Source organism: Haliotis asinina, chromosome 12, assembly GCF_037392515.1.
Source record: "Haliotis asinina isolate JCU_RB_2024 chromosome 12, JCU_Hal_asi_v2, whole genome shotgun sequence".
Classification (NCBI taxonomy): domain Eukaryota; kingdom Metazoa; phylum Mollusca; class Gastropoda; order Lepetellida; family Haliotidae; genus Haliotis; species Haliotis asinina.
The window spans coordinates 54,302,219-54,314,110 of NC_090291.1; the positions used below are offsets into that span (position 1 = coordinate 54,302,219).

At 42.0% G+C, this 11,892-nt stretch overlaps 1 protein-coding gene across 1 annotated transcript; it reads right to left on the reverse strand.

The window, feature by feature from the left end:
- Positions 1-3,760: 3,760 nt before the first annotated feature.
- LOC137258491 (protein wech-like) lies at positions 3,761-8,659 on the reverse strand. The gene is made up of 3 exons (XM_067796182.1): positions 8,571-8,659; positions 6,408-6,699; positions 3,761-6,164 (listed from the first exon to the last, which is right to left on the reverse strand). Exons 2-3 carry the CDS (start codon positions 6,697-6,699, stop codon positions 4,516-4,518), a joined length of 1,941 nt encoding a protein of 646 aa, XP_067652283.1. The 5' UTR covers positions 8,571-8,659; the 3' UTR covers positions 3,761-4,515.
- Positions 8,660-11,892: the final 3,233 nt, after the last annotated feature.

Consider the following 11,892-nt stretch of genomic DNA (forward strand, 5'->3'; position numbering starts at 1 on the left):
AGTTCTCGAGAGTTCCTACAAAACAACCAAATCAGAAACTTCTTTACGCATTTAAATGAATCATGAAGGAAGACGACTGCTGTCGAACACAATCGACGTGTCCTCCGACATATCTACGTTTACATCGGAAGAAAACTACGAACCTCTCCTTTGTGAAATTATCATTTAGTTTCGTTTCGTTTCGTTTGCATGGACACGTATCCTTCCTATCGATCGATATCGATCGATACAAACTTCTGTCCCTTAGCGCGATGCAAGGATCCGCTGGCAGAATTTAGGTTTTTGTCTGGAGGCTTGTTGGTTTCATCATGGTGGCAAACTTCTGCGGGTGTTTTTGAACTTACAGCTGACGCTTCGTTTCATATGGTAGGTGCTGACCTTCACCCACTTATCATCAACACCCGAACCTGCTATAATATTTTTTTACCAGTGAAAATCCGGGTTATAATTGGTCCTTAGTAACCTATGCATGTAGAAACATGTGACTAATGGGACTGGGTTGTCGGGCTCACTGACTTGGTTTGCACATGTCATCGTATTCCAACTGCGTGGGTCGAGTAGCTGGAATATTGCGGAATGTGGCGTAAAGCAAAACTTACTCACCCACACACACACGCACTCAATGATTATTTTGATGTAGGTAATGGCAAATGACTGCACCCAATCATTTCGGTTAAACGAGCAAAGTCAACAAACGAAACCTGAATCACCTCAGCTAGTATTGGGACGTCTCCATGTTGGAACTTGCTTGTCAAGTTTGCCCATCTTAAAAGGTTGTTATCTACTAGTCGTGAAAGATAGTAAATTTATATCTTAAAATCGACCATCGCGATGTAGGTACTCTATGCCGATGGATAGGAGATACATGTATCGCTGCTCAATTGCTGACTGCAGTAGACTGTGAGAAGAAAGAACTCAGTGACCATAAAGAATATTGACTAGTGGCTTAATAGAAAACATTTACTTTTAATGCAGTGAAAGTAATTATACGCTATGCCTCACTGAAAAATATCCACGGTATAAAAACTCTATCCCTAATATGACTTCGTGTATATCATTTACTGAGGAATGGTCCCTTCAGACGGTATATTCTAGCTGAGTTCTGGACAGCTAACTATGAGGCTAATCGGTAACTCGGTTCATCAATGACGCTATCGACAAGGGGGCACTCAGCTACTCTGTAAACACCACCAGATCCCCGGGGTTCATGGCGGTCACGTGAATCATACCCAAACATTGATCATGTTACGTCCGTGATTGTCTTGCTGTTGGGTGTGGTCAAAAGAAATGTCGTCCATTGAGGTAATGGAAGGACACACGTGTTAGAAACATACAACACTTAAAACTGCACATGCAAGTCTTCGAATATACATGATAGGGAATTACAGAACCCAAAGTGGCTGAAGATCTTAACAGTTGTTCATTCACATAGTACTTAGTACTGCTTAGACCATCTTGCAGAATGTCATTATGGAAACGTAACACTGCGCATGCGTCATTTCTGTGTTTGTAATGGCTGTCTTTATTTCAGGGTGTTATGTAAGAAAATTAATAGAACATTGATTCTAGGTTTTGTGTATGTTCACTCTGAGAAATCTTCCATTTATTTAGAAACAGATGAGAGTGGTATTGATCGCTGTGGTGACCTTGATAATGATATGCCAGTGTTCATTAATAGTGGCGACTTTTATGCACGAACAGGTGAGCTTGATGCCTTTATAGGTGGCGATTCTTCAAATTACCTCCCCCTACCCAACTATTGTACGCCTAACACCTTTAGTTTACCCAGGACGTCCCACGATAGTGACACACACAATTGAAGTGGACGGTAAAATTGCTAAACACTTGGAATATTCCGCAAAACACGGAGACTGTAAAGAGCTTTGGGACACTGTGAAACGAGTGATGAACTGTAGACGCTCGTCATGTCTTGTAAATGCGCAAACGCTATATAAATACGTCAAAGATTTGTTAACCCCTGTGCATGCCGATGTGAACGACTCATTTGATGAACTTGTCTTGGAATATATGACAAACCATTATTGTGAATTTAATGAAATTGTCCTTGGAGCTCAAGCTGGCTGTCGTCCAGGATATGGAACAGTTGAAATATCTTCACCCTTCAAGCTTTATGTTCCAAATAACTTTGTTAAATGGGGGTCGTTTCTACTGCACATTTATTGATTTCAAAAAAGCGTTTGGTCTGGTAGATACGGGCAGACTGCTTTACTCGCTTTTAATTCACGGATGCCATGGTAAAATATATGATGCTCTGGTTAATATGTATGCTTCAGTCAAAGCATGTGTAAAAGTTGACAACGGGAAAACTGACGCCTATTTCACGAGTTCTGGAGTACGGCAAGCATGTAGGCTAACTCCTCTTTTGTTTACTATTTTCATCAATGAAGTAGCCACTGAAATCTACCAGACCTGCAAACACGAAATCTTTGTTTCTCGGGACATCGAGGTTATTAAGATGCGGTACGTTTATTTGCTGCTGATGTCAACATGTTTTCGCACACGGTTATTGGTTTGCAAACAACTAGACGTATTATACCAGTATTGCAAGTCTTGGGAACTGTCTGTCAATATGAATAAATCAAGCATGATCGTTTTTCGTAATGGTGGAATTATACGCAAGGATGAGGAGTGGTTCTATGTGGGCGAACAACTGCGGCGCACAACACACTACAAATATATTGGTCTACTATTCTCATCTAGGCTAAAGTGGTCAGCTGCATGTAACAATTTGGCATCACAGGCATCGAAAGCATTAAGGCCAGTGTACCAGCTATTTAAAAGTAATCGTGCAATGCCGTTATCCACAGCAATGAATATCTTCGACTGCAAAAGGTTACCAATCCACCTGTATGGCTCCGAGATATGGGGAACAATCTACAATGAAGAAATTTGAGAAGGTCTATACTTCATACCTGAAACGATTCCTATCCGTTGGGAAATTTGCATCAAACAAAGCAATGCTGAGTGAAACAGGTCGCCGCAGTGTATTTGTGTAATATTGAGTAATCAAAAACTGTTTGAAACTGTTGCAAACGGACAGCTTTAGATACATTTAGATGTGGCGATAACACCTTTAGATGATAATGGAAGATATAGCTGGGTTACGGAGGTCAGATCTCTGCTCTTTTCAGCGGGTTTTGTATGGACTTGGTTGTCACAACAAGTTGGTGATGAAAAGCTATTCATCAGCTCATTCAATAAAAGGTTACAGGATATCTTCATCCAGGATTGGCATTGATCTATTTCTGCCTCAAGTTTTCTGTCGTTATACTTGGGATTTAAAACTGATTTTAGCACAGAAAGATATATTACTTGTCTTCAATACAAGTCTTACGTACGTGAATTCTGTAAATTTAGAATAACATTGAACAATCTGAAGGTAAATGCATACAGGAAAGAGAAACGACATTGCGACTATAACATCTGCATTGAATATTGCATGGATCTCTACATCGAAGATGAAGTCCACATGCTATTTACCTGTCCACTTCGAACGAACCATGGTTAGCCTCTGTTAAGCCAAACAAACGTATCTTAATCAAACTTATTTGTTCACAAAATCTACAATCAAATTTCTATCACTATATTTAAAGCATGTATTTGAAGCACGCCGTTCTTAATTATTAGTTGTGTTTCTTCCTATCAAATCCATGTGGCAAACTGATATGGTGTGGTGTAATTGTACCCTAGGTCACATGGCCTGCAGTACTGAATAAACCAGTCTGAGTATGAGACTGAATCAAGTCTTCTTTTTTATCAATGCCGAGCACACCCGAGGGTGCCAACTAGAACCATCTTTTAACTTAATAAGACGCGACCTTCGAATCTCCCACTCTGTCTGGGTAGACACACTGTCCAGTCAACCACGGAAGGACCCATGACGTAAGCGGGATGGAGACCACGCCATGTTTTGTGTAGGAAGGTGACAGACTGGTTTACACATTGTGTGATCAATGGTTCAATGTATTCAAGCCATGCGACAGATTGATTGATGAAGATTGATAAAAATTCCGACTGCATGTGTTTGGATTTGCATCTGTTATGAAACCCGTGGATGTTCAGCTGTAACCTATCGTCGTTGAGAAGGCCTTGATTTCCCCTAGAGCTATCTACTATCTCCATCGCACAGTGTGTGGAAGTAGTGGCCATTACTATATATACTTCCAGCCTCCAACCCCTAATCCCCAACTGTTTCAAAAGGATTATATATCTTGAACGTTTTTCTTTCTTTTTAAGCATTTTACATCTGCACACGGCAGCCGTCGCTTTCAGTTTCAACAAACATCAGTACTGCACATGTGATAACTTGACCGTCTTGGTCTGAATACCTGACACCGTGGCATGACAGTTACTTTCGACTGTTTTGTAACAACATGGACAACTAGATACACCCTGTTGTAGACACAAGAGGACACACCCACAACACTATCATCTTCTGTCCATATGTCTCTAGAAGAATGCCCCGACATGCATCAGCGGCTCATCAGCGTTTCTCTATTTACACGAGAACGTCTGTATGACACCCTTATGAAGACAAATACGGAGCCTCCCTCTCTCATCCATACAAATTCCATACGTATTCTGAATACCGTCCTTGGATGTCAGCAGATTTTGTACAAACTGTCCTGAGTCAGTCAGATGGATGACTCGGTGTAGTTTGAAGTCTGTAACCAGGATGTCACCTGTGCTGGTACTTGTGATACCACGAGGACACTCCAGTGCCGTGTCTCCTGTAGGTGTGTAGTTGAACATCATATCTCCCTCGGGGGTCAGACACACGATACACTTGGTTCCGCCGTCAGACACCAGGATGTCACCTGTTCTCGTGGTACTGAGGAAGTCGGGGCACTGTAAGATGTTGTTACCTTTGTGGAGTGGACTGATGGACCTCAGCACGTTTCCTGCCATATCCAGGATATCAACACAGGGAGGCGACCGGGAACCAGCTGCTAGTGTTGATGGAGTCAGGGACGTTATACCTAAATACTGTTTGCTGGTTCTCATGGTTGTCAGTAACTCCAGGTCTAGTTTAACTTTTAGTGTTATTATCTGTTTGGAGTATATCAGAGTGACAGCTACCTGGTCGTTTGTCAATTTAGTAATACCCCAAGGACCTCCATCAAGCAGGATCTTACTGTGGTGTCGCTGATTGTTGCTAGAGTAGAAGGACTTCACACTACTGTTGTACATGTCTGTGACGACAACCGTGTCTGCACCATCCACCACCACCACTGTCACTCCAGTAGGTACTGCTGTGTATTTATCGCCCGCTACTCTGACGTCAGTGGTGTCTTGTAACACAGGGGGAGACTTCAGGTCCGGTACACTCTCATACAGGACCTCTATCTCGCCCAGCTGTAGATCATCCAGTGCTGTACTCAGCTTCTCTGTGTCCTGTCGGAATGTGACACTGGCTATTCTTCCCCTCTCCTTCAGGTCAACGTCTCTGACAGCCTCCACATCACCGGACTCACATCCCTCATACATCTCATACACATCCATGTCACACTTAGATTGTAGAGCCTGGTCTATCAACTCCGTCTGTTGTTGATACATCTGTACTGACATTTCAGCTGATTTTATGTCTGCTTTCATTTGTCCGATGCATTTGTCTGACATCTCTTTCAGTTCATGTAAAAGTCTCCGTTCCTTGAGTTTAATCTGTTCTATCACCTTGACAGTTTCAGAGTTAATAAGAGATTCCATTTCTTTCAGTCGAAATGTTTCGGCTTCCAGTCTACATTTCTTTGTCTCGATCTCTTGGGTGAGTTTTCCCTTTCTCTGTGACAAATTGCCAGTCGCCCGCGTCAGTGCTGCTTTCATTGCCTGCATTTCTGATTCCAAACTGACCACAGAGACACATTGCCTGTGGTAGATGGCACAACAGGCATAACAAACTGCTTTCCCGCAATCTTTACACAACAACTTAACACGTTCATCCTTGTGTTCCTTACACATGACCATCCGCCTTCGTTTGACCTTGACCTCCCCAGAGAGGTCAGTGACATCGTGATGACGAGTTGATGGCATGCGGTTGTGAACTCTGACGCATCTAACACACATCGCCTCATCACACACATAGCACCAAACTGACGCAGGGGTTGTCTCCCCTTCCTCTTTACAATAGCTACAGCAGGTTGTATCTGAAAGTTGAGGTTGTACGTTCAAAGGTGTTTAACGTCCAGTGCACAGGTGTACTGATTTCAGATTGTACAAAATACCTAAAGACATATAACATTTGTTATCCTGTCCCTAGCAACTGATATCTTTGTGATGGTTGGAGCTATAGACACATATTTATATCGTGCTAATGGTAAAATATGGTGTATGGTAAAATAAAATATACTTCTGAGTCATTGTATGATAGCCGTTTAACACACGTGTACCTTTAGATCCCGGACCAAACGAGTCCAAGAGGCCCTGGATCAGAAAGATAGGCTTGATGTCATCCGCCCACTCCTCCACGGGTCTGTCAGGGTTGGACACTTTCGTCATCTTGCTGCAGAATGGACAGAGGAGGGACTTGGCACAGATGGCTTCTGGTCTGGTTTTGGTGTAGTTGACGATACATTTCCGACAGAAGGTGTGATTACACACAAGTGTACAGGGATTACTGAAGACGCCAGAGCAGATGACACAGGTTAAGTAATGTTCAGTCAGCTTCTGAGAGGTAGCCATCTGAAAGACAATATGAGGCAACTGTTTACAGTTGGTTTGGGTCAAAAGTGCACCGATGAATTGCAATGTCACTGGTAAACTAATACGCATAACATACTTAATGAAACGCTATTCGTAATCAAACCAACCAACATCATACCAACTCTGTGAGATTCTTGCAGAATTTTTGTCCGAATAATATAAAAGTTGTTTTGCACATGTTCCTGAAAATATTGACACAGTTCACGGCTTTTTACGAGGGAGGAGTGCAGAAAAAGGCACAGTCAGATGTTCGAAAAAGTTTATTTGACTCATTAACCGGTGCTGTGTTGTCTCCATGCTTTCTCGCACACCTAGCTGTCCCTTTCTCGACACTCCTTCCTCGTAACAAATAGTGAACTGTGTCAATATTTTAGTGATAAACTGGGTGTTTTCTATTTTATCGACAAATGTTCTTCAGAAACTTCCCAGAGTTGGTATGATGTTCTGATATATGATTAGTGTTTCATTGAAAATGTTACGTTTATTAGTTCTCGAGCTAAAATGCAACTCATCTGTCCGCTTTTGAGCCAAACAGATTATAAGTCTTTGAAGGATTCGCCATACACAGTTGCCTCCCTTAGACGTGGCAGTAACCTACGATTCTGGTTTTGTCATAGCCATATTGGTGGGTTTTGCTGTTTGGAAAACAAACAGACAAAACGATCGATACTTCAATCAACCGGTCTATCAACCAGCCAATCAACCAGTCAACCATCCAGCCAATCCACTAGGCCAACTAACAATGAACCATTTTCCTACTTACCATGATACCTTCTACCAAGACATCGTAAATTCCTGCACTCCATTAGTTTTGTCATCACTGTCGAAACTAAGTACGAAAATTGGTAATAATCGAAAATATAGATATATAGCAAGCTTTTGGTTTAGCTTAATCCTGATAGCAAAAGTCTCTATCAAAAGCTACATCCTCGAGACCTCTTCAAGATTGACTCAGGGGTCACGGTAACAGGTCAAGCAATACACTGAATCTGACCACCCAATCCACTTCGTCACCTCTACGTATCCAGTATTCACGAACGGACTTGCTGAGATTACGTTGAAACACGAAGCTATCACAGAGTTGAATCTTGCAGAATATTCAAAACAAAGCTGTGACGACAATCATACGCTTCTTTGGCATTGTATATTCTGAAATCTGCTAACTGTCTTTGATTTGGAGGTTTCGAAAGTAGATTCCAGGTAATTCCACTCCACGTCGACATTACATGCTCCAACCAGGTACCAGGGTTTAACAACATTACATTACATCGATGTCAGGTCACGTGACGACGGGCCTGTAAGTGTGTCACAAAGCAACGTTGTTCACCTCATGCACGTCACTGATTTGTGTAAAAGTCTTTAACGTTGTTCCAGTATTTTGATCAATCTGGATGGCTACAGAGAGCGCCGTGAAGGTGATAACGTTGTATCATTATCATAACGAAAGTAGGATATATCTATATATATATATATTCCGTGTTGAATAGAGGGTTTAGTTTAAGCTTCATGGCCCTTTAATTCCAACAGAGTCTTAGGTTTTCCAATTTAAGTATTTCATGGGAATATATGCATTTCTATGACATTTATATTAACACACAAATATCCTGTTCCAACCTGAACAGTGAACCTGGCGCTTGTATGACCCAGTTCAATAACGAAAGTACAAGCACACAAAATACTTGACATTGTATAATCTATAAACAGGGAATTTCTCGTTGTAAACGCGTGTATAGTACGTGGCTATTCGTCAGATACGCCATGCATAGAACTCAAAGGTATACACTGAAATCAATATACATCCTTCATAGGGACGAAATATGTCTCCGAGTTTCCTAGCAGACAACGCCTACCTTCTCAGGTCAGTCGTAAACAGCGGTGTACAGGGAAACTGTGCCCAGAGTGTAAAACATCTCCTCTATTCATATAGTTGCCTCCCTTTGGAATGGAGGTTATGTGATATATGTAGGGTCGCGGTTTACTGAGGGTAGTATGCAATGCCTGTTGTTATAATCGATATGTATAATGGAGATGTTGTGCTACTGTGGGTGGGTAGAGAAGGTGGAGAAGGGAACTTTCACGGACCGAGTTTAGGCAGCGCGCAGGCACCATTGCTAAAGTTCATAGGTGCACCATCCTACGATATCAGTATAGGAAATAAACATTTTGGGGAAAGCACAGTACATGAAGGTACTCTTTACAGATCTACTTAACCTTCAAATGTAAAACGCTAGAGAATTACCAGTCTCCATTATCCCACGAACAGATTCCATTGGTTCTTAAAGGAAAAGGTATTTGATTGGATAAATGTAAACTCGGTGATGACAGAAAGTTTCGCCCAAAATACGTGTGTCCTGTCCTAACACAGTGGTTTAAATCTTACACACTGTTGCCCAACGTCACACTGTAGTCCAGAAACACACCCATGAAATTCAAAGGCGCATAAACCACTCATGCCTTTTGTCAAAGAGTATTCAGATACATTTTGATATGTTAAAACAGGGATGTGTATTAAGCCCGCGTTTATTTAGTCTCTTCATGTTTTACCTCTCGAAAGTGAATCAGTTTGTGAATCATGTCGCACTTATCTCAGACATAAAGTTTGGACTTAAAAACGCATCAACTGCCTTGAAACCTGGTGTGAAAAGTTATTGTTATTAAGAGTGGTGGATTACCCTCTTAGTATGAAAAGTGGGACTATAAAGGTTGTAAACTGCAATGTCTTACACACTATAAATATAGTTAGGTGTTGTTTTTTCATACATAAATATTCAGGTGCTGACGCACCTACATCGGGGCGACTCTGGGATTCCAGCCCACAAAGCAAAGCATTCTGCCATGCCTAGAGGATGAAACTATGAACACCGATTCTGTCGACTGAGACCACTGTGACACCAGTTTTCATCAATTCTGAATGAGTGGGTGTTGGTGGAAAGTCCGACGTTTTGAACACGGGTGTTGGAGAAATCGAGAATCTAGGATTTGAACCAACGAACAGAATTCTGGATCGCTCGAAGAACACATCCATGCTAAGCCTCATGTCACTGTATGCGATTTTGTCATCACTCATCAGCGTCTCTAAATCTCTCAAAAGGTGATCAACATATGTGTTTTCAAAAAGACTGCCCTGTTTTAGTCAGTAAATGTCGTTTACCAAATGTCGTAAATGTCAACAAAGACAGACAGCTTGCCGTCCCGATCCTGTTAGTCTCCTCTTCCGACAGACACGAGAACAGGCAAGAACAGAGTCACCGTAAGCAGCCAACACAATAGAATGCCAAGCAGCTCCATATGGGAGGACTTCTTTATAGCAGCAGACACCTTTGGTCTTGATACTGACGGATATTTATCACATGGGAGAATCTGAAAGAACACAAAGCAATGACGTCATGACCACGCAACAGTAAATGTAAATATGTAATATCAGTGGAATACATTCCAAGAGTGTAATGGACAATCCAGAGGTAAACATTATGTCACTGACTTACTATCTGTTTGTTGTTTAACGCCACACACAGCAATATAGCGGCTGTCTGTAAATAATTGAGTCTGGTGCAGACAATGCAGTGATCAACATCATCGATCTACGCAAATAGGGTACAAATTGGGATGCATATGTCAACCAAGTCGGCGAGCAGCACCACCCGATTTCGTTAGTCGCCAGGCATGGTAACGTGAGACCAACCCGCTTCTTTATCAAGCTATGTTAAGTGTAAATATATGTCATGTGTATGTATATATATGTAAACTGAAGTACAAAAGTAAGTACACACCACTAAAATGTCGTATGTTTTCAAAATGGTTCCCCAAATTGTCTTGAAGTTGTAGTAGTATTGTAACGAACGTAATCAATGATAACACGGCGCCAAAACGTAACTATAGCATTCTGGGTTTTTTTCCATTTGCACGTGTAATTTGTGCAGAAAGGGTATGAAAAGCGGTGTATTCTACCGTTCATTAAACTTGTGAGGAAAAGCACACAAGAGAAGTGCCACGTCTTACAGCAGCGGAGCGAGAGAGAGTCTCAAACAGTGAGATTGCAAGAACTCTTGGCTGCACCAGGCAAACCATTATCCGACTCTTTCGTCGTTTCAACCATACTGGCCAGACATCCCACCGTCCAAGAAGTGGAAGACAGAGAGTAACAACCCCTGCGGAAGACCGACATCTGAGCACTCTACATCTGCGCAACAGATACCTCACCATGACGTCATCAGCAGCGACAGCGCTAGGTCACTTCGTCAGCAGGAACACATAAGACGACTTCGGGCTGCTGGTACCCGGGCATATCGTCCATTCCATGGGATGGCCTTGTCTTTTCTTTTATACCCCCTACGGACGCAAATGTAAACAAAAGTGCTTCAAATTGGAACAAATCTCTGAATCATTTCCGAACACGTTTGAAAATGACCCAGCAATAACATTAAACAGTTGAATCTTATTTATGTTTGTTCTGATTTCATTTATGGACAAATTAGTAGGGTGTGTACTTTCTTTTGTACTTCAGTTTATGTACATATTCTACGGTGACATGCAGGAGTCACACTGTAACACACGATCCTTCTGGTTCCTCTTACAGTTACATTATTGAGAGTGATTTCTACCGTTTGACAACACAGTCGTAAATAATACAGACACGCCCCGAATAAGTCTCACAGCCCAGAATTACTATATACGACCCATTCTGTGTTCATCGCACTGCTCTGAATAGTCTATCGCTATACATGCCACTTTTACGTGGTTTTCGTGGTCATCGCAACGCAGCTGCAAGTTCCTGGAATAATTTCACAACTATCTCTAGACGTCTCTCTTCGTCCTAAGCTATACTGGCATCACTTACAAAGGTCAGACGTTAAAAATGTTTAATACTAGTATGGATGCCAACGAGCCTCGATATGGTGATGACAAATCGGATGATAACCGGTATTCGAACCTCTGATCAATGTATTCCCATCCGTTTTACCATCGTGGTAACGTGTCTCGCTATCAGACTTCATCAGACAAGTAAATATTTGAGGGTGTAAGGTCGGCAGACATGTTTAGTGATCTCAGATCAAGGTCACTGGAGATCGGACTGTAAAACATGACAGAAGGAATGTTGAAGGTCACGACCATCTGCCATCTTCATCCCTGCCTTCATCTGATGACACTGGGCCCATGTCTAGAGTTACACGG